The sequence below is a fragment of the Oxyura jamaicensis genome, chromosome 1 (assembly GCF_011077185.1).
Source record: "Oxyura jamaicensis isolate SHBP4307 breed ruddy duck chromosome 1, BPBGC_Ojam_1.0, whole genome shotgun sequence".
In the NCBI taxonomy this organism is placed as follows: Eukaryota; Metazoa; Chordata; class Aves; order Anseriformes; family Anatidae; genus Oxyura; species Oxyura jamaicensis.
Window position 1 is genome coordinate 31,312,376 of NC_048893.1, and position 27,244 is coordinate 31,339,619.

Consider the following 27,244-nt stretch of genomic DNA (forward strand, 5'->3'; position numbering starts at 1 on the left):
CAGTAATTTAGTTAAATTCTGTTAGTTAGAAGTTACTTAATAGTTAATTGACTGCACGATGCGCTAGGAATGTGGTTCAGTTCCAGCCAGGCTCACAGAAAAAGCTGGGCAGTGCGGGGACTCATGGTGGCACAGCCAACACTGTGAGGTTTCTACCTGGGTGTACTATCAGAGTTTCTGCTACTCACAGCCTTTTGCACCTAAGATTAAATAATGCACGATAAACTTTATTTTTCCATCTAAGAAGCTTTGGGTTTTCTGCTGCTAAAAACAAAGACAGGCCATGGATATAGGACTAATTTACTAACTGGATGTTTGTTCTCCCTCCATCTTGTTTTACTTCACTATCAAAACATATTTTGTTTCTGTTAATCTAGAAATTTAAACTGTAGTAATCTAGGGCTATTTACCCTGAATGAGACTATTCACACAGAGTTTTAATATGCTATAGCTTATATAAATTGACTTCACACCTTTAGCTGATTGATTTATTTAGCTTTCCTGAGTGACCCTTTGTAGGCAGCCCAAACTGTTTCATTAGTAAAATGAGGACTACCCTTCAGGCTGTATCTCTTTCAGCTGTTCTCAGACCCTATTCAGCCCTTTTTCATTATCCTGAAAATTCAAAAGCTTCCAAGGGGCCTGAGGCCAAGTTTAGCTTACTGCTGTGGAGTATGCTTATGATCCAGCCTTTCTTTTGCCCCCATGTGAGTTTGTTTCCACCTCTGTTCCTACAACACTTTTTCTTCCCTCATAAGCAGATTTGCAGGATCAAACCTCCCGGCCTTGCATACCAGGGCACCTTCTTGCCTCCATTTTTCTATTTTCCCTGTCTGGCAATTTTTCTGCTTCTAATGCCGTTGTATTAATTCGATATTTTTCCTGCAACCTTTTTCAACAACTCAGATGTCTGTCTCAGATACATTTCCTACCAAATCAAAAGCTGTAATGTAGGAAATGCATGAGTGCCCCCTCTTGTCTGCTCTCAAGTAAAACAGCTCGGCCACCTTTTCCATGGAAGGAAAGCAAAATAAAGTCAGTTTACTTAATCCATCAATTTGCATTTATCTACAGATTGAAATGGAATAAAATAGAGATGTTCACAGCCTGATAAAAGGAGATCTGTGCACATGTTTGCAGGCTGAAAGGCTGTGCTGTTCTTTTTTGGTGGGGAGGGGATTCAGAAGTACAGACACATGTACCATTGCACAGGCATTAGGTTTTCTGCCTACTCCACATTCTTCATTGTTTTATCTGCAGACAGAGAAATGCTTTTGGTATTGCTTTGATCAGAGAGATCATAGCTAATAAAACATTCTCTTTTTTCTCAGCCCTGCTTGAACCCTGGGATTCACTTTTCCTTGAAACAGGATCTTCAAAATGGTTATTCTGTGATATGAAGTCTGATTTCCCAGATAGTCAGACCCATAAATATTAAGAATCTCAGAGCCCCTCTAGAATAATTTAGAAAAAAAATGTCAATCCTTTTGAAATTTCCTAGATGATGAACATCGAAATGGCAAGCGAAGGCCACAAAAAAAAAAAAAAAAAAAAAAAAAAAAAGCAGGGTTTTTATGATTATTATTATTCTTCTTCTTTAGGAGGATGAATTCATCTGCTGTTACTGTAGCTTTACTGTCATCTTAAGGAATTCTGCAAAACCAGCAGGGCTGCTGTCAGGGTGCTGCGTGGTAAGATGAACAACCTCACAAAGAAGGCTGTACGATAGGATTTATGGGGAATTGGGTCCATGCTATGGTCTGTATGTCCATGTTTTGCTGTTTGAGTGTTGATGGGGGGCTTTATTTACTTATTTATCTCTTCACTAATTTGTTTTAGCAATATCTTCACTAAATTAGAAAAAACAACCAACCCACAGCTCAGCAAAGCTGTGTCTGAGCATTTTGTGACTGCAGTCCCAGGGACAGGCAGTCCTAAGCATGCAGGGAAGCCTCCAGCTCCTTGCAGTTAGATGAATATGGAGGATATTGAGGGCTCTTTGAACACAAAAATCCTAAACTGTGGGTTTATTCATTTCCTCATAAAGAGCCCTGAAAAGTTTTCATCTTGAAGTTCTGCAATGCAATCTGATTTTTTGTCTCTGTCTCGTCTCCATTTTCCTGCACAGCTTTTGGTTTGCTGGCTGGAAAGTGACCCCTTGAGACAAAGCTAATCTTATTTCAGGAACTGTGCCTGCAAAACAGGGAGATGACTGTTGAGTTCTGGGTAGTATTAAAGAAAAACAAAACACAATGCAGCATTAAAGCCCATGTGAAGCCAGTGCTTGTAAGCAGTGCCAAGCTGACAGTTACAGAGAAGAAAGGCTCTGATTTAACTGGGAAATATGCAAGCCAAGGGCCATACCATCCTGCTAACATGTCTAGATATTAGGACTGTGCCTACACCATCTAATCAATATGGCACAGTGCCTGGCCTAATTAGCTCCATTTCTTTAATTAGGCCAGGCAGGATGCTATGCTGATGTGGTCATGCTGCTTTGGGACCTTAGCGAGCACCTGTGCAGGGCACAGCACTGTACCACATAGACCTGCCAGCTTGCTGCCATTTGAGATCCCACTCTGTGCCATACAGGGCATGGTAGATGTACTCGTAGTCTTTGTTCATTGTCAAGCTTTTGCTGGACCCCAGGATTTAGTCCAATGACAAAGGAATGACCGTGTGTTCTGTTCCTGTTGAAGTCCTCCACTAGGGAAGTGAATTATCCTATGAGTCTTTGTGGGCCCAAATGGCAACCATGGTGCATACATCTACCTCATAAAAAAAAGGTATTCAAATATATGCCAGACTCTCCTTTCTAGTTGTAGCAAGTTCGTATCTAGTCTTTGACTCGCAGAGGGGGTGTTATGTATAAGGTGGGTCAAGTCACTTGCCCTAGAGTAGTGGATCTCCCCTCTGGTGGCACCTTGAACAGGAAGCCCACAAAGCACATTAATTCACCTGTAGAAACCCATAGCTAGTAAACAAAATAGGTGAAAATTCATAAATTTTGGCTAAAACTGTAGGTTGTTCCATTTAAATTTCAACCTTAAATTTTACAAGCTTTATTGTATTACCCCAGCAGCAAGGTTTCTGAGATCGTGCCTTCTGAGCATCTGTCCAGGAGGCTCTCCTTGCACTCATTACCTTGTCTCACATGAGCTGATGGAGATTTTAAAGATACTCAGTTCCTACAAGGTTTGTAGGAATGGGTGCCTGTGTGGAGGTCAGCCCCTGCTCATGGAGTCAGACCTTAGGGTGGGAGAGTGCCCATAGAGGGTTCTGTAGAAAGCACGCTTCAGGACTTTGCCTCATTAGCCTCCAAACAATTGGCTCCTCAGTCACAGTTTCTCTCTCCAAGGTGGATTCCACAGAGGAGAGCTTCATACCTCACTCTTATTAAAACTGAGTTGAAAAGTCAGTCAGCCATGAACAACAAGCCCACCAGAAACCAGGTTTGATGAGTCCCAGAGCCTGGAGCAAGGATGGCTCTCCCAGCCCTACCTGTGAGCAGGGTGGGCTGGTATCAGCCTCCTTGTTAATGTCGCCTAAGTCACTATGTGATGAGATTCACCTGCCTCTGATCTCGTCTGTTTTTTCATTCAAGAACTCAAATGCTAACTTATTATTTTTATTTTCTGTACAGCTTCGGGGTATTTTCACTTTCCTAGGATACTGTTCCCAGATGAGACTTCACTGTATTGCCTCTGATCTGTGCCAGAAAGAATTACAGATGTTTCAAAGGAAATGCACAGAAACCACGCAACTGAAACAGAATAAATTATGCTTAAAATCAAGGAAATGTCCTAATAAGTGAGAAATGCACCAATTTCTCCTTGAGCTTTTTCACTGCCACTGCCACCTGTGTTTATTTTTTATTTATTTATTTATTCTGCTTTACAGTACAGTACAGCAGCTGGTTCTTCCACATGAAGAAGTCTGTAGTAAGGCTAAAGTATTAAAGGCACTTTTAAAATTTCTGAATTTTCTCACTTCAGGTTACTTTACCAAAACATGCAGGTGTATGTCTTTGTCTGTAGGACAAAAAGCAGGGAGGGCTTCAGTTGTGTACCCTCCCTGCCAAGCTGCAGGTTAAACGTTTGACCCAGGCACCAAGCATAGCCCCAGGTATCTGCTAAAGTGCTCCCACAACAAAGCAGTGGAGCAAAATGAGCTCCTGCACTCTTCTGGGTGACATGTCTCTTTTCTGTTTTCAATGGGATGAATCTGGAGAGGAATTTCTCATTTTTTGTCTCTCTATAGCTGTATCCCAGGTGAAGCTGCAAACATCAGTGGCTGGCAATGAGTGGTGTGCCTTGGCTATTTGCTCTATGATGAACTTTTGGTTTACTTAGCAATGCATGTTGCCTGGACATCCATGTGCTCCTGCAACATAAAATACTTCTCATCTCCTAATTTTAGGCTACTCTTTTTACCAGTTTCTCCTTGGAAACAATGAAGTAAAAACCTTAAGCCTGGCTCAAAATCTCAGAAAACCTGGTTCAACAACAGTTACCTTTCTTGCCATACCACAGTCATGAATCAAATACTTAATGAGATCTTTTCAAAACTTGTTCAAGTCCTTCTGAAGGAAAAGCATTTCCAGTAATTTTTGGAATGAAAATACATCTTAGATTAAATTTTCTCTGAGAGGCGGAAGGTATTTTTCTACATTTTTTAAAATGGATTTTCTTCTTCTGTGTTTGATTTCTTTAATTTACAGTATACTTGTATTACCTGACTACACCTGAACATCACTGTATCTTCTGAGCTTCCTTGAAGAACTTTGCTATTCACAGTAATAACATGCATGAGATGAGGTCATCTGGCCTGTTACAGCAGAAATATGTAATTCCACAAGAATTTTATTGTAATTTAGCATGCACTTATGTGTGCTTATTTGAAAGTTTATCTGGATAATGAATTGTATCCCTCAGGCATTTTGTAATAGTTCTTATTTTAGTAATAGTATATCTTCAGTGCATTTCTAATACCAAAGAGTCCATGTCAAACATAATGATCAAAACTGAGCATAGTTATCTCAGTGTAATTTAGCACAAATTTGAACTATGTGTTTTATAACTATGTATTTGAATTATGCAAACTAGTGACTCAAAATAATTTTCAAAGTGCTAATGGAAAGCACACCAGATTTTCCCAATTTGAAAAATGCAAATCTCTTAAGCCTTTGCTCAGCTTCCAGACTTACTGTATTTTGATGCATCTTTGTTCTTAAAGTTCTACAGTACCGCATCCGTAGGAGCACCTCTCACAGTACCAGGATCTTGCTGTCCTGAGTTTGGTTTATAAATATGTAATTTATTTTTTGTAGTTCACAAGTAACCTACAGCTACCACATTGTCTGTTTTTGTAACATGTTATCCCTGGTTGTCTGGTCTGTGTGTAGAAAGAGGTGCATTTTCTCATGGAAGACAAATGAGCCAAAATGAATCACAAGGTCGTCTTTAATATTCCCCTTCCACAGTGTAATGCTAACCAGTATGCCCAGTTAGGGCTAATATGCCGCCTAGATCTGCACATGACAAATGTGATCCTGTGCCACTTCATACACTGCAACCTATTGTCTCCCCATGTGTCTTCCCCAGAGCAGCCAGTCACGCATTCCCTGGGTATGTTGTCATGGCCACAAGGATTGTTTTCCTTTGGAGTCTAATAATAAGTCAATTAGAGCAGGATTAGCCTCTGGGAAATGAAACCAGTTACTCCCTCTCTCCCAGGATGAGGACCTTAAATGATCTGCCTGAACATTTTCCTCTCCTTCCTTTGTTTTTCCTGCAATCCAGCAAATCACTTCTCCTCTAATTAGCTTGCCAGTAGGCATCTATCAAATGTTTCTCTTGTTAACCTACAGCACCAGCCAGAAGGGTGTTTTGTAGCGCCTCGTCGGGATTCTGCCAAGTTCATTGTCTGGTAGAGCTGGAAAACAAACAGTCCCCCATATATATCTCCCTACGTCTTCCCTCCCCCCCGAAAAATGCACTCTGTGCTGCATTTTCACCCAGGAACAAGCTCATTTTTCTCCCTGGCTAATGCTATTTCACTCTGCAGGCAGTTGGGAAGAGTCATGGTGGAGCCCTTTCTTCTAAACACCAGCCTGCCAGTGTTTAGACAACAGGAATACACTTCTGGTCACGGTTTTCATTTCCTGGATTAAGACAGGCAGAAAAAAATGTAGTTGTGAGTATAAATCACTTTTGGCCTTGTCCTGTGTTAAAAGATAAGCAAATTCAAAATATCAGCCAGCCTGCCAAGCCTACAATTTAAAGGATCAACACTGTCTCCTTCTGATCCCATCCGACTCTACCCCAACTCCAGGAAAACTTGATACCACTGGCCAGGCTGGACTTGAAAGCCACTGTCCCAGTGGAGCATCATGTGCACTGGAAGGCCCTTGGCATTATGAAATCCCACAGGGCTCTGTACCACCAGGAGAGGCAGCTGAGGCTGTGGAGCAGCAAGGAAACTCATGGAAAGAGCAGGGCACGGAGACATGCTCCTGCTGTCACCACAGCTGTGTGAGGTCTCTGCATGTTCCCTGCTACTGCCCCAAGCTACATAGATGCTCTTCCATAGAGGACTTGTGGGCTTGCATTATGTATGAGATGCAGGATGCATGTCTGACTGTGCCCAGTCACTTCAGGGCCACAACCATCAGTAAGCAAGAAGTGGGGGCAGAACATGAAAACGAAATCTGCTGACAAATGAGTTTGTGAGGAGCTGTAAGACAAAGACCTGGAAATACCCTGGGGCCTGAGGACCCCTTCTAGGTGATTCCTCTGAGTCCTAGAAAATGCATGTCTCATGCTTCTTAACAAAGCACAGTAAATGTAGTGCTACAAACAACCAGCTGTAATGTGGCACAATTTATGCAAAGAGCATAGGAGAAGAGTTTCAGATTAAGAGAATCACAGCATGTATTTTTGCAAGCAAGGCTGAGAAAAGCTATTGGTTCTCAAATCTGGAAAAGCAGCTTCTGCTTTTAGCTTTCCTACCTGCTGTCTGCTCCCTGCAAGGAGCCTGCAGATACAGCTGAATGCTCTGGGTGCTCTGCATGGTGCTGTGATCTGAATTGCACACTCATGAATCTTCATCTTCGGGACTGCTGAACATGTCCAATATTTTAAAGTTAATAAAGCAAATATCAGTTGACAGGATATGAGAGGTTCATGTCAGACGGAGCCAGTAAGAGAGACAAATGTGGACATGTGCATGCAGAAAATGTTCAGGCATTCGTCAAGCACAGCTTAATCGACTCCGCTGATGGGGTCGTGCATGGTGTTCAGCAGCACCAGCGCCCAGCCGTCCAGGCTGGACTCGCTGTGGGGCGGACAGGCTGCCGGGCTCTTCTCAGCATCCTCCTCCTGGCACCAGGGCTGTGATTAACAGCCTGGCCAGGCTGGGCCAGGGGCCTCCTGATAAATTCAGTGCTTTAGAACAAAGCCGTCATTCTCTTGAGCGGTTTAATGTGCCATAATGAACTGAAATAAGGCAGAATGTAAAGGCAGGGAGATACAGGCGCTCTGCTGGAAAGCAGAGTCATTAAAAATAATGAGCAGTCTTTCACTTCCTTCTTTTTATTAACTTTCTGCAGAGGACAACCTGGCACTTTATTTTTAACACAGTCTCCACTTCACTAATATCCGTTAGACAGATGGCTAAAATTTTCCCACAACATGCTCCACAATATTTAGGAAAACAGAATAAAAAGGAAATATAAATAATAATAATAATAATTAAAAAAAAAAAAAGCCCTCCTCCCCAGTTCTTCTCTGCACACCTCAGCTGATTATTTTTTCCATAGCCTCTCAGAACTGCACAACTCCTGCCACACTCTGTGGTGATCGTACAAAAAGAGGCACACCGAGGTGCCGTGTCCAGGAGAGCATGTATTGCCCCTAACTAACCATTAGCTTAGATTTGGATTTGTAGTTTTGGAAGCTTTTCCTTAGCAAGGCCCATTTGGTCAGAGCAGAGCAGGGTGATAGGGGTAACAGCACCCCCAGGTGCACGGTGCTGTCTGTGTTCGAGAGGCCGCTCAGGCCCGTGTCCCCTGCCCCCAGAAATGTCTGCCCAGCACTGAGCAGGCTGTTAATGGCCCCAGCTGCTCCTCCCTACAACCACTGAAACCTCCAGCCCCTGCCCAGAAGGGGAAGGCCTGATCCTGCCCTTGAGCCCCACACGCAGAGATTGCCGCTTACATGCTCTGCGGTGCTGCTTGCGGTGAAGATTGCGCTTGGTTACAAACAACATTAACACACACCATTACAGTAATCAGACATGTGGCTCAAATTATTGCCCCAGATCTGTAGCGCTGGAGAGTGGGATTTAGGCTCTTAATCTAAACTTGAAACTTGTTTAGGCTGAGCCTTTTATTTATTACTGCACTTCTACTGCCTATGTTGGGGCCTCCTGAGCTCCTAAAACCCAAAGCAGCTCCCTGGGGGGGCGCCCCCCCCCCCTCTCCCCAGGTGAGAAGGTACCTGCTGCACCCTGAGCTGGGCTCCCAAATTTGTCTGTTCTTCACCCACTCCTGGCACTTTGGCAGTTGGATCACAGAAATCTGCCTTGAGGCCAGAAGTGAAAATTTCAGAAGGGTATGAGATACATTGAATGTATCATCAAAAATAAATAAGTAATAGGTTCACATCAGACTCTCATTTTTTTTTAACCCCCTTCTAACATTAAACTGAACCCATCTATTCCTGCCATTTATCTTAATGTTTTCTATATCCAGAACAAGGCAATACAGCATTTTCCTACATGACTGCAGCACAAGTCCCCATCATTCATGTTAGCCATATTAGTCTGGATATGCATGGCTGTCACAATGACCCAGCACTGGTTACCTGATCACAGAACAAATATTTATTTCTGTTTTGGTTGCAAATATTTGCACTCAAGCTGTATTCCCCAGCTGTAATTGATAAAACACATGCTGCTGATTCTGCCAAGGAAGGCCTGGTGACTTTTTCAGGCTACCTTCCTTTGTGATGCTTCTACGACTTTACTATCCATACTCTGGCTAGTTTTACAGACACTACCAGCAGCTGCAAAATGGACAAGCCAATACACCATCAGCAGGTCTGTCTTCCACACTGTAATTTTTCCAAGTTAAGCCTTTGTAGAATTTCCTGCTTTGTATCTGCATTAATACATCCAGTTATATCTAAAAATTTTGTCTGTCCCATTTGGGACTAAGTCAGATTTCTGAAAATTTTGAACTTTTCATGAGCAGTATTAAACAGCAAAGCCTTTGTTTCAGTCAGTTCACTACAGAAGGCCAGAGGAAATTCAATTAAGAGAAAAATATTCATTGTGCTTGTGTATCATCATATATTAGTCTTCTTCCTCCTGTTCTACAAATTGCTGTGGGCCATGCGGGTGTACAAGGTATATACATCAGCTGAGGATTTGTTTTTGTAAATCCCTTTTGGTTCATACTCCAGCAGGGCCTGTGCCAGCAACTATCTCTGATGGTCCAGAAGAGAGAGAGCTGTAATTGATTGTGCCCCTGGGAGCTTTTCCTCCTGTCTGTGTATGTGTGCACACAAGAGGCAGAGAGCATCTTTTATCTTGTGCCAAAAGTGGCTTTAATCCAGCACTGAGCTTTTCTTCTTCTTACGTGTTCCCAAGTGCTGAAACATTTCTGGTTTTCAGGACAGGATCGGCAGAAGGCATCTTCCAAAGAAGTGGAAGAAGTGATGGCAGAGCTCAGCTTTGAAGACATGGAGGGAATGGTACCACTGCTTCACACTGGGCCTTCTGCTTGCGCCAAAGGGTTCCTGCAGAGAAGCTCCGACGGGTCCTGATGAGGCAGTTGGAGAGGCCACAGCTTCCCTTCCTCCACTCTGGCCTCCCCTTCCTCCACCAGTTGCCCCAGTTCTGGTGCAGGACATGGTGGAGTGGCCTACATTTCACACCCAGCCTGTCAGTCAGTGAGGAGGAAGACAGTTTCTTTATCAGGATGCACAGCACAGAAGAGGAAAATGAACCACTCTTTCTTGCCATGCAGCCTGGAGAAATGTGTTGCTCCTCAGCCCATCTTTCTCCACTGGGTTTTGGGGGCTGCAGTTGCATCTTTGCTTGCAAAATTGGTTCATGACCCCCTCTCAGACTGTTATTGAACCCTACTTCCTCACTTATTAGCAGTTTCCAGCTAACATATACCTCTAGTGATAGAGGTTGGTTGTATCAGGAGTGACATCCATTGGAAGAAAACGGACTACATATCACACTATCGAGAGGGGAAGTATATAATACCCCCAAAATATTTAGTCACATTTATAGATAAAGCAGTGACAGAGGACATTCATATCTTTTCCTAATTCTGGCCCAACTTTCCTGTGCAATTGGCTTAAAATCCCATAAATTGGGATTTTACTAATCATAAACTCTTCAGTACCTGTAAAGTAGGACCAGATTCTTTCTGGTGTAGAGAAATATTCAGAATTTAATTTTATTCTGAGGCCATAGGGGTCATTTTTGCTTCAATCCCATGAAGTTTATGGAGCGGGCATTGGAATGGGCTGCCCAGAGAGGTGGTGAAGTCACTGTCCCTGCAGGCATTTAAGAAAAGGTTGGATGTGGTGCTTTGGGACATGTTGGTATGGGGACAGTTGGACTAGACGATCTTGGAGGTCTTTTCCAACCTTAATGATTCTATGATTCTATGAGTGTATCCTAATGGAAGCCATTTCTGAGCACGTGAGGGATGGGAAGGTTCTTGGAAGCAACCAGACACAGTGACCAGCCTGGTAGTCCTCTGTAATGAGATGTCTGGCACTGTGGGCAACTAAAGAGCAGGGCATATTGCTTACTTTAACTTTAGCAAGATTTTCTATGGTGTCCTTATAATCAAACTGGTAAGATGTGGATGAAAGACATGGATTACAGGATAGGTGGAAGCTGGCTAGGTGTATGGTGACCAGCAGGACTAAGGGTGGTAAGCAGCAGGGCAGCATCATGTGTCTGGTCAGTAGTGGCATACTAAAAGTTCAACACGGAAGCCAATAAGGTTCAACATCTTGTGTTGGGTCTGTCTGGGATGGAGTCACCTTTCCCTGCAGCAGCCCACACAGTGCTGTGCTCTGCACTCATAGCTGGAACAGCACTGGTATCACTCCAGTGTTGTGTCTATTGCTGCATAGTGCTGGCACAACATCAGAACTCCTTCCAGGCCCCCAGGAGCCAGCAGGCTGGGGGTGGGCAATTGATGGGGAGGGGACATCACCAGGGCAGCTGACCTAAACCAACCAAAGGGATATTCCATAACACCTGATGTCACACTGAGCAATAAAAGGGGGGCTCTCATGGGGGAGGGTCTCTCCTGAACAACCGGGACGCGTTTTGAGGCCCTGCTTCCCGGGACGTGGCCGAACATCGCTCGTTGATGGGAAGTAGAGAATAACTTTTTTTTTCTTTCTCTCTGTGCTTCCGCGCAGCCTTGTTGTTTCTTTTGTTTCTCTTTCTCCCCATTCCCCTTTCCTTAATTAAATCATTCTCATCTCAAACCTCGAGCTCTTTGTGTTGTCTTTTCTCCCCCTTCCTCTTTGAGGAGGGGAGGAGTGAGAGAGCGGTTGTGGTGGAGCTCGGCTGCCCACTCGAGTAAAACCATCACACATCTTTACCAATAACCTGGACTACAGGATGAGGTACACTCTCTGTAGCTTTCCAGATACGAAATTTGTGGAAGCAGCTGGTTTGTTGAAGGGCAGGGCTGCTGTTCACAGGGACTAGGATAGACTGAAGGAATGGAGCCAGGAGTCCCACAGGATCAACAAAAGCAAGGGGGAAGTCCCATGTCTGGAATAACTCTATGTAACAGCCAAAACAGGCAGGGTGTCAATTGACTAAAGAGCAGCTTTGCAGAAAGGAGCTGGGGTCCTAGTAAACAAGCAAGAGATGGCATTGGGGGAAGCTTACTGCTGTCTACAAAAATTTAATTGGGATACAGAGAAGAAGAAACCATGCTCTTCTCGGGCTATAGGCAGTAGACACAAATTGCAACATAGAATTTGCAACACAGGACATTCCAGTTAGATAGTAATTTTTTATTTTATTTTATTCACATTCTGAGAGTAGTCAGATATTTGGAGAAGTTTCCCAGAGACTGGAATCTCCACTGTTGCAGATATTCAAAACTCAATTATGTGGTATTTAGAGACATAGTTTAATGGGTAATATTTGTGGTAGGGGGATGGTTGGACTAGATGATCTTGGAGGTCTTTTCCAATCTTTATGATTCTATGATTTTATGTGAGGAGATAAGCAATGTGATCTAGTTGGTTGGCCAGCTAAGGGCAGGGGAGGCATGCATTTTCTGCAGCATATTTCATTCACACCTTAATGATTTTACCCCTTCATTGCTGTAAAAAGCCAAGAACCTGTAATGGGATCTGACTAGAAAGACAGTCATCTGAGGATGCTTTCTCTTCTACAGTTAAATTTTTGGTTCTTCCACTACTGAAAAAAAACACACAATAAATTATGTTAAATGCCCTGCAGAAGTATAAATAGATTTCATCAGTTTTAAAACCTTTATCAACCAACCTTATTTTGTTAAAATACCCATGTTAAGACAGCATGAAAAATGATATCAGCATGAATCTGACAAGAGCTTTTTTTTTTTTTTTTTTTTTTCCATAAAACTCTGCTGACTGGCACTGCTGATAGTATTTTCCTGCAAAAAGAACTCTTTATCAGTAGCTCTGATGTTTTGTCCAGGATAGATGGCAAAGCCCAAAGGCCCTGCTTTTGAGTCACTGTATTTATGCCTTTAAAGTATTGGCACACAAATGAGCATTCTTGAAGGCCTCTTGAAACATAAACCAAAACTTTCCCAGTTGAGTGCCAAAGACTGCACATTTAATTTATGTCTGCAAAGGCCATGGGAATGGCAGATGCTTAAAATTAGGTCATGTTTATTTATATGTTGAACATAGGTTTAGGCATCTAGTTTATTATTTGAAAATTATACAGCAAGCGTGAATAGCCCACTTCCAGACAAGCATGGTTGTGCTTGTTATTATTCACTGTACTTATATGTAAAAAGTGGTTAAAGTGGGTGTAGACAGCACAAACTTGCTCAATGTGGCTGTGCCAGCAGAGAAAGGCAGGGTTTCTTCTACTGTCAGGGGTCAAACACAGCATCAGTCAATAGCAGAGGTCTGGAGCAATGTACAATGTGAGGCTGCACCTGTGTGGAAAGTCATCACTGAGAAGGTCCAGGATGGACATTACAAAGAATATGGAGAGCGAGAGAAAAATCAGCAGGGAGAGGGAATAACCCTTAAAATTAGAATTAAGGTTGGAATAAAAGTCCTCCTAAGTCCTAGTAAAATACTGGTGCTGAGAACAGGGCTGTCCCTGAGTCCAAACCATCCCTCTGCTGCTGCTCACACTGCCATCAGAGTGCTTTTCCAGCTGGCTACATCCAGTCTCACAGGGTAGATGGTAAATGGTGCTACACTAAATCCAACTGAATCTCATGTGGAGTATTAAAAATTGCAAGTGCGTCACAGTCACCCTGTATTGGTTCTGGTCAAAATCCTTAGGAAAGAAATTTACAGCAAATACCTTTGAAGGCAGGAGGTAAGATTTTGAAGATGACCTGAGTACATGCCTCAGCAGGAATGATTTTCCTGGGCAGGCTGCCGTGCTCACATGGCCACACCACTTCCAATAGCCAAACAAGCTTGTTCAGAACAAGTTGGGCATCTCTGCACATTATCACATAAGCTTTGCATTTAACAATGGCTTCTGAATGCTTAAGTCATTTTAAAGTGATGTTTCCAGACAGAAACTGAACATATTCAGGCACCAAATCCAGATTGAAAGCACTGTGAATTAGATGTCTAAACACCTCTGAAAATCTGGTCCTGTTGCTTTCAAGTCACCAAAATGCATTTGAAAATTGTAGCCAAAGGATTAGTCTGATCTTGCCATCTATTGATAGAAATCCACAGCTACAGCTGGGAATGTGTTTTCTTTACAATTTTTTCACGCAACTGAAGGGCCAGAGCCACTCAGTCTGTGAAAATCAGCTCCTGTCTTCACCAAAACAAAGAGCTAATATTTACAGTATATTTACAGATTGTTTTTATTGTCCTTTGACAGGCTATAAAAGAAAAAAAGAAAAAAGAGAAAAAAAAAAAAGAGCTTTGTCACCTTTATTGTTTCTAAAACAATAGGACCCAGGGAAGCAACTGTTTCTAATATAGGACAATGCGGTTACCCCCAAATGACAAGCAGTTGGTGATGTGGATGCCTGCTCCATCTCCACTCCAGTGCCCAGTTTGAGGGCATGATTTTCCAGAGATGAATTCTGCAGTTCAGGGCCCTTTCAGGCTTCTCAACTTGCTTGCCCCCAGAAAGTAAACAGCCAAAACTGACCATAAAAAAATGGTCTAATAAATGATCTATCTGGGTGAGTAAGGGTAAGGGAGAGGAGTTCCAGCCATCCCATTTCAGGAGCCTCAGTTCTTCCCAGCCCTGTGTTTGTTCCCAGCCTTGCCTCCGGACAGCATGTACCTGCTCTGCAGTGATCCCTTCTCTTATGCCTCACTTACTGCAGTTTTTTTCATGTTTAATTCAGAAAGGAAAGAGTTTATGAAACATGAGATCTCACAGACACAAAACACACAGAGGGAGGAGAGGGGAAGCAGTCTGGCAAAGGGATAGATCAGAAGCAATAAAACTGCTTTTCCTTCTCCAGCATGTAGGAAACTTGTGACTCCTAATGTGGGAGGACTGAAAGTCTCTATCTAGTCCTGAAGTTAATTTAAAATACAATCAAAAAAGTACTTGAAAGAACGAACCTCTTACAAATGAGTAAGACATTAAAATATGCTCAAAGTATGTTTTATCAGCAGAGTCTAATGCAACTGCATGGTAAGAAAATAGTTGGAGTCACTAAGTCTGCATGTACCACAAATCAAAGTGTTATGTAATTAGAATTATTTTGTCACCATCTTGTGGGACATTAGGGTAACATCTGGCAAGCTTCTGATTTCAACTTGTGCACCCAATATGTGCTCAAGAAACAGGAGGAAGTGATTGCTCTAAATACTGCACTGGTATCGGTGCACATGATACTGTAAAATGAGCATTTTGGAGTTCCTGCAGTTTTACTGTGCTGCTAAGCAAACTTTCCCATTTGCAGGCAGAATATTTCTCCCAAAGGTTAAGTGTAGATTCTTATGAAAGTTGGCACAACAGAGATGTAAGGGAAACCAGATTTCTAACGTAAACAGCTATGTCTTCCCAGAGAATGGGTCTGTTTCAGCCATTGGGTATTAAATGTTTTCCTTTAGCCTTAATTTATTGCTTCAAGTTCAGAAACTCTGCCTAGTCTGAAGATGCTTGAGAAATACACTCCCTCTCCATCGGTCCAAGCCATTGGTGTCTGATGGAAATTTTTCTGGATAAATGTGAACCAGATGTTCCGAAATCCTGACTTGTGACCTGTCCTGTGTTTCCACCCTGAGACAGTGCATGCTGGTTGCAGAGCTTCGAAGTGGCAAGGGGCTGTCTCTGTAAGCACACTGCTCAGACCCCTATTCACCCAGACCCAATGCAGCATCTGCTGGAAAGAGCACGCTGACCCCAAAATGCAGGGTCACTGCACAGGGCCTAGCACAGTAAAGGGATTCGTGACGAGCAAACATGCCACTCTGTGGGCTTTTGGCTGAGGTGCCAAGCCCTCATGGGCTCATGACTGCAATCCCTCTGTGTCACCTGCAGGTAGCCTGCAGAAAGCCCCTGTGCTGCTGTTGTGTTAGGCAGGACAGCCTATCGGAAAGGTCCGAGATAGGGAAATCTGGAGTCAGATTGTATTTCCCAACCGTTAATAAAATTTCCCCTGGAATAAATGTAGAGGAGCTGGCGCCACGCTATGTTACTCAAAACCACAAATTTCCTCTCCCTCACAATCTGCCAGAGTTACAGACTCTTTTGCAACTTCTTAAAAATTCAAGATGTTTTCCCCAAATGAGCATCCTCCTCCTTCAAAACGCACCCAGGGAAAATTAGCAATGCGATTTAGCTGTGCTTGTAATGAGAAGAGGGGAGAGTGGCAGTGAAACAGCGTGACAGCTCCATGCATGGGAACACATTAGCAAGTGTTTCATCCCAGCCTGGGGTGTTAGAGGTTTCTGCAGCAAAAGGAAAGGTTGACATGAAGGCTGCTGCTGCATCCGAGGTGATGAGCATAAGCTGCGTGACAGAGGGACAAGATGGGACTCAGCTCTCACCTCAGGCTTTCCACACCTAAACTGGACTGCAGGGGAGCTGCTGTGGGCTTTCCCAACACTGTCTCGCTGCTTGTGCCTCATTTCTTGGCACTGCTGTGGCCTGTACCGCCCTGCAGATGAGCTGTGGACATGTTTTGGAGCTGCCCTGACAGGGGCTCCCAGCAGTAAGCAGGGCCCCTGGCCTTGGTGGGGGCACACGTGCCTACACACCCACAGAGGTGATCTATGTTGAGCCAATGCTTAGTAGTGTATCTATAACCTTGAAGGCAAGACTTTATTTGATGCCAGGCAAGATTTGTTTAATGTTTCTTGTCGGGGTTGAAGGTCACATTTCCCTGTTAAGAAGCACCTTTGACTCTAATGCAGGTATACAGAGACCAGAGTAGGAAGCTGTGAAACAGATTATTTCCCAATTTTCAACAGCATATGTCACCTTACATCTTTCATTGTTACTGTCCAGCCCGAGGCATTTGGCTGTACAGGACTTTATAAAATAGACCACTGAGAGCATCTGGGCCCTCTTACTGATCCTGTAATGGGCCTGTGAAATTTGCTACATACAATAAGTGCTAAAAACAGTCAAAAGCCCTAAGACAATGGGATATCTGAAGAGGACACCTTTCACCTTCTATTTGTCTTGCTCCTTTCAATGGGCTGAAAGACAGGTGACTCCTGAACTTCAGAGGGATGAAAAGAGATCTGTCCTGAGAGGAACACCACTGGGACTCCAGTGCAGCCCCCAAGGCGCTCTGCCAGGCCCTGTGAGCCACAGCTGTATGCAGGATGTTTCTTGACAGTACGTGGGGAAAAATTAGGGCCATCACATTGACAGAAGGCCAGCACAGCTGGAGCACAAGCTACCCATGTTGCCTCTAGGAAGTGCTAAGGTGTGAGCTCTAAGCTGACCACTGAAATCCACGCAGGAGGGAAGCAGCTCCTTTCTCCTGTGGTTCGCAGACAAGCCCTTTCCTGGTGATAAAGAATCAGTGCAGCATCACCAGAGCAAGGACTGGGTCAACCCAGTGCAACAAACTAAATCACTTTCCAGCCTAACAAGCTTTATACATATATTTACATATACAAATAAATATATGCAAGAGAGATTCTTTGATATGCTCTGAAATTCAGCAATTAGGAGCATACACTTTTTAGGAAGAAGATCAAGGTTTAAGACTCTCTTCTGCTAGTTGTAGCTATGTAGGAGTGGCAGCCTGAGTCTCCTGCATGCTAGAAAAGCATTTGAATAACCTAATATCTAATATGCTAATATTTTTAGCTCATATTTGGGATAGCACTGATCACATCATTTAGTTTTGGCTCAGATTGGTAAGGCAGTGTAAATTACCAGCACAGTGTACAATTAGATATATCTTTAAAGCAAAATATGCCCTCAGATTTGTATGTAATTCCTCCTTTCAGAGAGTTACTCTTGAGTAGCTCTAGGGAATTTAATTGGCAACATTCCTAGTAAAATGAGAAATTAAAATTTTAAATAACCACTCATTATTAAAAATAAATTTATAGAACAAATAAAAAACAAACAAAAATTAATGTGTTACTTCATTTCTCCTGTTTTCCTATTAGTAATGGTATATTTTGAAAAATATATGTGAAAAATAACCACATGCTTTGTCCTGGACAAAACACTAGAGGAAGACACATAACCAGGAACAAACTTCATTGCAAAAGTACCTACTAGTATGTGTGTATGTGTATTTATAATATATAGTGTATATGTTAGGATATATACACTAATATTTATACATGCATATATATATATACAGTTACATACAGACACACACAGGTATCCATAGAAAGAAAACAAAACAAACCCACAGCCTAAGGTCTGGAGCGCAGGGAATTGGATGCCCCCCACTAGATCTGTGCACCAGCACAGAATTACATGCTGCGTATTACTGGGGTTCCATAAAGGGCTAGAAATACACGTTGGTGTGGCAACTCGTGGGATCAGAAGTCTTTTATTGTATTGAACTGTGAGCACACATAAAATCTTGTACCATGTTAAAAAACAAACAAACAAACAATTTGCCAAGTTGCTTTTCATGCTTGTGCCAAATTCTTTCTTTCTTCTGACACAGAAAACACCATTGCAGTGGCTTGATAAGGAGTGTACATGTGTGGGGTGGTTGTTTCAATACCTGCTCCCTGGACAATAATATTAGAATAAGCTATCTTATATTTTCGAAAAGTAAAGCAGAAGCATTTTGAAGAACTAGTTCCTCCAAAGATCATTGCTCCAGCTCGAAATGTCAGGTTCATCCGAAGGATATGAAACAATGTTTGTGGTACATGGAACAAAACACACAGAAAGAAAAAGACACTGCACAGCAGAGAATTGCCTGTAGATGTATTTTTATTAAAATTTCATGATTCTTACTGTTTATATATAATTTATTAGGGCAGTAACAGCAGACCACACAGAGCACTGGTAACAATAGTGGAGGTTTTGTTTGATTATGGGATAGGTAAGCTTTTCAGATAGCCAGAAGCTTGTTTCCATTTTAGAGAAAAAGTCCTCTGTGTGCCTCTGCTTAAACAGGGGCACTCAGAGCATTGCTCCAGAGTTCACTTCCTCTGCTTCATTGAAAATATTCTGAATGTTGAATTTCTTATGAAGCAATGCTGTCGACAGCTGGCCAGGCAAACACACTGCAGAAGAGTGCACTTCAAACCCAATCTCCCTCTTCTAAGCCTGCCTATCTGCATTCTCCCCCATAGATCCATCTTAGAATAATCCCTCCGAGTAAATATTTGGCTGAGGAGTACCAAAAATATACCCAACCACGTAAGAGGGAATTGAAATGAATCTTTAATGCTGGAAGATACAACTCTAGAAGTAGAATAATCTCTCTCTCTCTCTCTCTCTTTTTTTTTTTTTTTACTGGGCTCTTTCTGATACTTTTTTGTGTTAGCTGAAAAAAAACAAACCCACAGCTTGTGTGTTTTCCCTTTGAGGTAACAACTACAAATTGATTCCTCTTTTTCCTTTCTCTCAGAATTTGCTAGCAGGGATTTGTTTGAGGAGCTGGAGATGATGTTCCTTTTCAGGCAAGAGTAGTAATAAACTCAAGACAGAAAGCAATAATGGAAGGGCAAAAGAATTCTTAGCTAAATACCTTGTAAACCCTGATGAAAGGGGCTACTGGTGGCTGCTGTCTTGGCCTTGTTTGAGATGCAGACCTTCAAGGAACACAAATAGTAGCAGAGCTGCTTTCTGTACAGAGGTGTTAAATAAATATTTTTACAATAAGCCTTTTCTGCAGGACATTTTAAGTACAAAGCATTAAAAAAATGCTGCCCCCTGTATTTACTAGCACAAATGTAAATGTGTTCTGTACAACCACAGTTTTAATTATTCCAGCTTCCAGAGGAACGTCAAAAAACTCACAGTGATGAACTGACCAGGAGCATCATTATCATGATCAATGAACAACCACCAGAGACAACCGAAGTGCAAAAAAGGATTAAACCCCACCAGGCATGAATATCTGTTGCTGCTATGAATCACTCCAGCCTTTTGCATATGGAAAATTCATGAGCTCTCCCTGAATGTTCCTTGCTTCTGTAAATCAGACTGTAAAATAAGACCATACAGGGATTTCAAAAAGAGTCTTTCAGTATTCATAAATGCAGGATTTTGCTTTCCAAAACAAAATAGTAACGGTGTGCAAGACAGAAATAGGGTATTTTATTTCAGCTGCTCTGAGAGAGTCGAGAGCGACCATTTGCCGAGTGGGCTCTCTGTGTCGCATGCTTTGTTTAATTATACAAATAAGATTTGAAAAACATATGCAGACAAGAAAATTTTGTTGCAGGAACAGAGAAAAAAACACACACACAGATTAAAGAAGGAAACATTTGTTTATTAAAAAGGAAAAGGTTCTGGATGGCAGCACAGAGTCAGACATGAGACAGATGAATGTATGCACAGCTGTTCGTGTTTAAAGAGAGAATATAGACATAAATACAGTTAGATCTTTGCTCTGCTCTGCTGCTACAGTATTTTTATACAGCCAATTCAAAGGAATATCTGTCATAACTGAACACAAGAGGAAATTTATCAGAAACAGAGCACAGATTACTTCTTTAAGGCCAGGATAAACATAGCCCAGAAAAGCCTCTCAAGCTGTGGTATTGCAAAATAAACTTAATTGTGCAAAAGAAACCCACCTTCTGTGGATGAGATTAAACGTTGGATTCAGCTCCAAGTCAGATAGGTTGTTCTTCTGTTTGAATATAATGAGAAGGTAACTTTCCTCTGCTCTTATCATAGTTATCACTCTAAGCCAGTATTGTGAAGCAGGAATGAACTTTTAAAGCAATACCTTACTTCTGTGATTTATTCAGTGTATTTCCAAAATACACCAGAGAGAGACAGGGACTGATGAGACCCCCTTCAAAGTTTTTGTAAATGCATAGCCACAACAAGGTCATCTTGAAAAAAAAATAAAGGATCAGGAGATGATGGCCGGGAGAGCAGAGCAGGCCTTACAAGAACAAGACCAGGAGATGGTCTGTAGGATGCAAATTCTTCCCCAGGGCTGCCACTCTTTAGCCTTGAGGATTTTATGTCCTATCAGTTCTGCCAGGCTACTCTTACCTGTGTTAAGTGAGCAAAATACTTTAGAATTGTTCAACACTTGAGCAAATATAAACGCATTTAAGGCTAGCCTGTGGCATTTCATGGTTCAAGTACTGCATCTACAAATGAAATAGGGAAGTCTATGGTATAGTGGAAGTTAATTTTTGGAAAAGATTCTGGTGGGGTTCCTTAGAGTACAACTGGGAATTGTTTTAATTTATAAATAATGAAATAAGTTCAGCATGGATTTATGGCGAACATGGAATCTCAATGGTAATGTATACATATATTCCTCATTTTAATATTTATTTCCTATTAAAATTCAATTATCATGCTTTGAAACTGTTTTTGTGTGTTATTTTTTGGTTCTCTAATTTTTAATGTGAGGTTAAAGTATTATAGCATATCTCTGTTTCACTTCTAATTCACGTGCAGTTTTGATAGCCCCAGAACATCAAGTCATCAAGTTTCAGGAATCTACTTGTAGTATTTTGTTCAGATTCTGAATTTCTCAGGGATCTCATGTGTTACTACAATAAAACTGTTAAGACATAAAACCCCTCCTAGTCATGCGTAATCTTTGTTTCACATAGTAAACAAATCTGAGAAGTTATGCTAACCATATTCAAGGCTACACGAGTTGGAAAACAAAAACAAAAACAAAACAAAACAACAACAACAAAAAACACAAGGCTTCCCACATCATTTCAAGTACATCTTGAATATTGTAGCCTTTTGGTTAGACAAGAAAAATATATAACCGTCATCAAAAATCCACACGGACACAAACATGCTGGAATCGCAGCCACAGCTGTTCCCCTGAACGTGGGATCAGCTGCTTGCACAACACACCTCCGCGTGCATTCTGCTCCTCTGTGCAGGGAGAGGGGCACAAAAGGGCAGGAGAACAGACCTTTGAATTCAACTCAAATGGAAACCCATTAGAGGACACAAAGCCAGGGTTTCTGGCTCCACGTTAGGGGAAAGAAGGGTAGGAGAAAAATTCTGGGAAGAGATGTCACAGGTCCTAGGCAGTACACCACTTCATAGCGCACCGAGAGACATTTTGTGGGGTGAATGTGAACAACAAGGTTTTTTACGTTTAGTCCCACGTCAACATTCAGACAAGCACTCAATGTGTGTGTGTGCATACACAAACAAGTTGTGTCACCTAATAGCTGATGGGATTGAACATGGTCTAGAAGACATCTAGGGCATCCGTTACAGTCCTCTTTATCTATTATCATTCCTCAATTAGTTTTTTTGTTTGTTTGTTTTTGTTTTTTCTCTGTATGGATGAGTGTTGGGACAGTTCAATGTTTCCTTTCCTAGACATCAAACAAAGCTGGAGAACCACTTGCCTGTGACCAGTGATGCCAGCTTGGCAGGCACAGACCCACCTGGTGGAGCCTTCAGCCTTTCACCGAGCACCCAGCTGTGCTAGCAACCAGCCTGGGCTGCAATGCAGGTTTGTGGGCACATCAGTTAAAGGAAGTAGAAGCACAGTTCTGTAAGTACAACCCACAATTCTCCTTTTATTAAACCATTTAACTTGTCAGCGTCTCCAAGCTTCCAAATTCATCAGAGCCAATCATCAGGCTCATGTTTTCCTCAGATTGCCCACAAGATTAAAATTAATGAAAGTTTAAATGGATTGATTAAGCCCTGTTTCTCAACAAAATCAGAATCATAACATGAGAATATAATGACAGAACACACAAGTTCTTTCTCCCTAGACTAGGCCTGAAATCCCAAAACAAGAAAAAATTTAACTTGGTCACAGGATAAACTTTAATTATAGAAAATGCATTTTTATTCAAAAATCACTACCGTTACCCAAGAATATGCTATGTTGAATACTGGATTAAAGTCACTTGATCTACTAGTGGATTTTCAGAGTCTGCAGCAGAGGAGTTGAGCGCTTCCCAGCCTGTGGCCAGTGTTTCAGGGCTGAAACGAAAACGATCCTCCTGTAGATGGAGGTAGATTTCAGTTCACCTTCTGCCAAAGTAGCTGTTGAGGAACCATGCTATAAAATAATCGGAAGAACTGACCTAGATTATTTCAGTGAATGATCTACAGGGCAACCCCCCAAGTAATGTCTAGGTGAACACTGGGGTAGGGGCTGGGGTAGGGGCTGCAGATGTGGAGTTTGTACGTCTGAAGTTGTATTTGCTTCCATGGAAAATGTTTGTATGACTATAACCTGCCTGTGTGACAGTTATTCCAGTATAAGTCTTTTTCTATAATGGTGAGGTGGTATTAATATTGCAGTTGTTCTGTGCATAAACAAGATGACGTATTTTTGCAACGTTCTGTGCTAAGTATTTTATTTAAAAAAAAAAAAAAAAAAAAAAAAGGAAGAGTACTCAAGTACCATTCACACAAGCATATTTATTATATAAATACTTTATAAATTACAAGATTTTAATTATAAATGTAAACATTTCTAGGAAAATAATGTTTTATATTCTTATTAATGTTTACAACTAATATAAGGCACATAGTGCAAAAATACATTTCTGATGCAGAGATCACAAAATAATTACCTACATGTGTTATCTAAAAGTAGCTGCTTAGACTTATGTGGTACAGTCTTGGTTTTAATTAATACATATTGCTAATTCATGGCTAACTTTGTGGGTAGAAATATGATATAGCTGCCATTTGATCTAACAATTTTACTGGCATGCAAAATAGATATTTGGTTTACAGAATGCACATTGTCAGAATATTAAAAAAAAAAAAAAAAAAAGTATGTCTAGTTATCCAGTACATCATACATGTTATTGTGCAGGTAGTAAATTTTATTCAGAATACCTGAGTGTTGGCCCTGAAACACATTACCTTTATAAGCATAGACTTCTATGGTTCTGGACTGTAAGGCAATCCAAAACAACAAATCAACCATCTAGATCATTTTAAAAACTGTTTAACTCTTTCATACACTTACTTTTCTGGAAGAAATAATTTTAACTAGCAGATGTTAGAGCTTTACTTCAAAAAATATCCATTCAAAAGAGCCATTCAAAAAATATCAAACGGAGTTGAAGATGGACACCAGCCACGCTGTGTGCTTGATGCTGCCTCTGCCCCAGAGTTTTCCTAACGTTACTGAAAACCGTATTGAGTTGGAATATAAAAGGGAGGCACACTATAGCCATTACAAATATGCTATTGGAATAAGGGGTATATGGAAAGGGTTTAAGTAAATGCATATTCATACAATCACATGCAAGGTGGTATGGTAAACAGAACATGCTCCTTTTACAGTATTCTTAGCTGAGAGGCAGGGATTTAAAATCAGATTTCCAAGCAATTTTTCTCCTTATTTATCCCTTCCTGTAACCACAAAAAAATAAGCCTAGATGTTTAACATGTGCTATAGACTACAGAGGTTAAACCACACTTTTCAGCATTGCTGCTAGTCTTTGAGCACCACAATAGATATAATGACAGGTATGAGGAAAAATGCTTTTACTGACAGAGAAACAAACAGATCTGTTGATCTCAGGAGAAAACACACTGGTTATATGCTTTTTAGTTGTAGATTGTTGACAGAAATTCCTAACAGGTTTCACAAAGTTGAAAAATCTGAAATTATTACCTCTTTTCTCTGTATGGGAATGACTTTTCTTTCCTTTCTACATTTTAGTGTAGCTGATCAAGAAAAGCAGTACAGTATGACTTTTACTGAATACTGCATACAGAATTGCACCAATAAGTTGTAGGTAACGTATTGCCTGTAGGTAACGTATTGGCACAGTTCAAGGTGTTACCGGTGTTAGCAATCTCAGTGCAATTTACTGGTTGATATACCTACTATACATTGAATGAATGCCTCTCCATGAAAACCTGAAGGTTTATGATTGTGATTTACACACTTGTTAGCTCACAGACAGGCAGCACCTCCCCAAATAAACACTGAAGAAAACAGGACGGAATTCTTAGCAGTGAGCATTACAGTAATGAGCATTACAGAGATGAAAATTTAAAAATACATATATACATAGCACCTACAATTTGCACCTAAATGACAGATGTTGTGCTTTGATGTTCTAACCTCACCAGAGTTCTCACTGTATTTGAAGCTGGAGACCAGTAATTGTGTTAGGAATACATTTCCCACAAAATCCTCCACATCTTCCATATATTTTAGTACCATCCTGGAAATGAGACAGAGAAAGCAACCAATCAAGAGAAGTAACTGAAATCACAGTTGTACAAAAAGATCCTTGAGGTTTGCACACAATAGATCTTTTGATAAATCAAACCTATGAACATTAAATCAAGAGCACATCACATTAACAGAACAGGCACAGATATCCTTTATCATTATTGTTGTATACCTTCTTTCCCAGCTTACTATCCAATGTGTTCCTAATCTATGCATCTTTACCATTCTTTTTCAACAGGTCTTTTGGTTTCGCATATGAATCAAGTTGGAGGTAAGCAATCTGTAAGAATCTTCTGTAGTAGGTATCTTCAATAAAATGGTATTTTTTATGAGGCAGTATTAGGTATCTCCATTTTTTTAATGAACCTAATTAATATGGCAAGAGAGCCTTAAAATCAGTAAGAGAAGTCTAGGTAGGCAGTGTTGATCTGGATTAGATTCTGGGAGGTGTCATTAAACATTCCATGAGATTTTTAAGATGGAATTATCAGGCTTAGGTCTCATACTGCACTTGAAAGAAAATTTAGACAGATCAGAGACCTTGAGCACTATACTTGATTCATAACTAGTGTTGCACTAGAGAATCATCAGCAGCACCTCTTGAAGTATAATATTGCAAGTCATAATCGTAGGTAAAGGAAAACAACATTGACTTACGTGAGATTTGTGTATGTCAGCAGTTGCATAGTTGCCCTGAGCAATCCACCTAACTGTACTGGATAATCTCAGACCTGTACCAGCCAAATTAATGCTGAACTGTCCCTAACAAAACAAAAACAAAAAGTAAAACACAGAACTTGTGAACAGAGTTCAAACCACTAAAACACTTTATTTTGGCATAGTTACACATATAACTTAGGGTATATCTAGATATTAAGTACTCAAAGGGGCATGCTTAACCTGGCTTAGTTACATCACATATTTCCTAATTTTTGACTCTAGGGACACAGAGATGCATGAACAAGTTATTCTGCAGTAAGTAGCACCTGTGAACCAGCTGAGCTGCAGTATCTGTTTGAAGAGTCTGAATACAGAACTAACAGAACTAACCTTGGTAAACAAACTGGGGTACAGAGAATGATTAAATTGCATTCACACAAAAGTGCAGTATGTTGAAAATATATGTTACCTCCACAAAGAGCCTAACTGTTGGTTTAGGCAACACTATAATATGAAAACCCCCATCCATCTCCATACAATTCACGGAAGGGTTGAATTTCTGTATTCAGACCTAGTTAAAATTGCTTAAAACCCAAGATCAAAGCTTTAGGAAAGTTAAAATCTCCATTACATATTGTAGCTTCTGTATTTTATTGTTTAATATCATCAGTGATAGTGATATATATATATTATATACATATTTGTATGGGTATATGTATGTGACAGTGTAAAAAAATAAAGTATTCAATCTTCATTCTTGAGATTCAGTGAAATTCCGTCATAAAAATTAACATTTCTTTTTTTTATGGTAGGTTTGTTTAAACTGCATTTCTATGTAAATTTGATATGTTGACAGTACTTGTATACTCAGGATGCACTAACATAAGCTCATATAGATAGGGTAGGTTGTTCTTTGAGGGCTAAAAATGTAGATTTCTATTAATGAATAAAGCACTTGGGGGATACTCATTCAAATGGTGTGAAATGCTTTCCACAATTAACATGCCCAAAGTATGTTCACAAGGGCATCTGTTGTGCAGTAAACTCAAGACCAGGGACAGATTTCAAGGACAGAGTGAAGTAACTAAGGCTTTTTATCTACATACAGACACAGAGCACTAGTTTCAATGCGTATCTCACAGGTGAAAACGCATCAGTGAAAAACACATGAACAAAATGACTCCCAACAAAAGTTACAGATTGCAGATAGACATGTATTGCATTAAGCCTGAAGAGTTTGCAGGTTGAAGGTATCCAACACTGTAATGGACTCCAACTGTTTTCATGTTAGGGATTAAGTTTAGCCACAATTTAGGCACTTCATTTGCCCCTAAACTGTAGGTCTCTAGCTGCCCTGGAATGCCTCCACACATATAGCCTGTCTTCATTTTAGGCACCCAGGTTAGACAGAAAACAGGGATTCACCTCCATGCAAGTCGAGTTAGTGAGTCTTAACTCTCTTTATAATCAGTGGAAAGAAATATGCGCTTCCAGACGATGGTCAACCATAAAATGTCTAATAGGGTAAGGTTAGAT

The 27,244-nt window shown here is 41.1% G+C and overlaps 1 protein-coding gene across 6 annotated transcripts in view; it reads right to left on the bottom strand.

Moving 5' to 3' along the window:
- Window positions 1–24,333: 24,333 nt before the first annotated feature.
- The window catches only part of ADAMTS20 (ADAM metallopeptidase with thrombospondin type 1 motif 20), a 93,565-nt gene continuing 90,654 nt past the window's right edge, over window positions 24,334–27,244 (bottom strand). For all 6 annotated transcript variants that reach the window (XR_004751371.1, XM_035328269.1, XM_035328262.1 and 3 more), the window contains 2 exons: window positions 25,706–25,810; window positions 24,334–25,037 (listed from right to left, as the gene is read on the bottom strand). Coding sequence is in view for 5 of the 6 variants with exons in the window: in XM_035328269.1 (XP_035184160.1) it covers window positions 24,948–25,037; window positions 25,706–25,810 (195 nt within the window). In the remaining variant the exon portion in view is untranslated. The remainder of the gene's footprint in view (window positions 25,038–25,705; window positions 25,811–27,244) is intronic.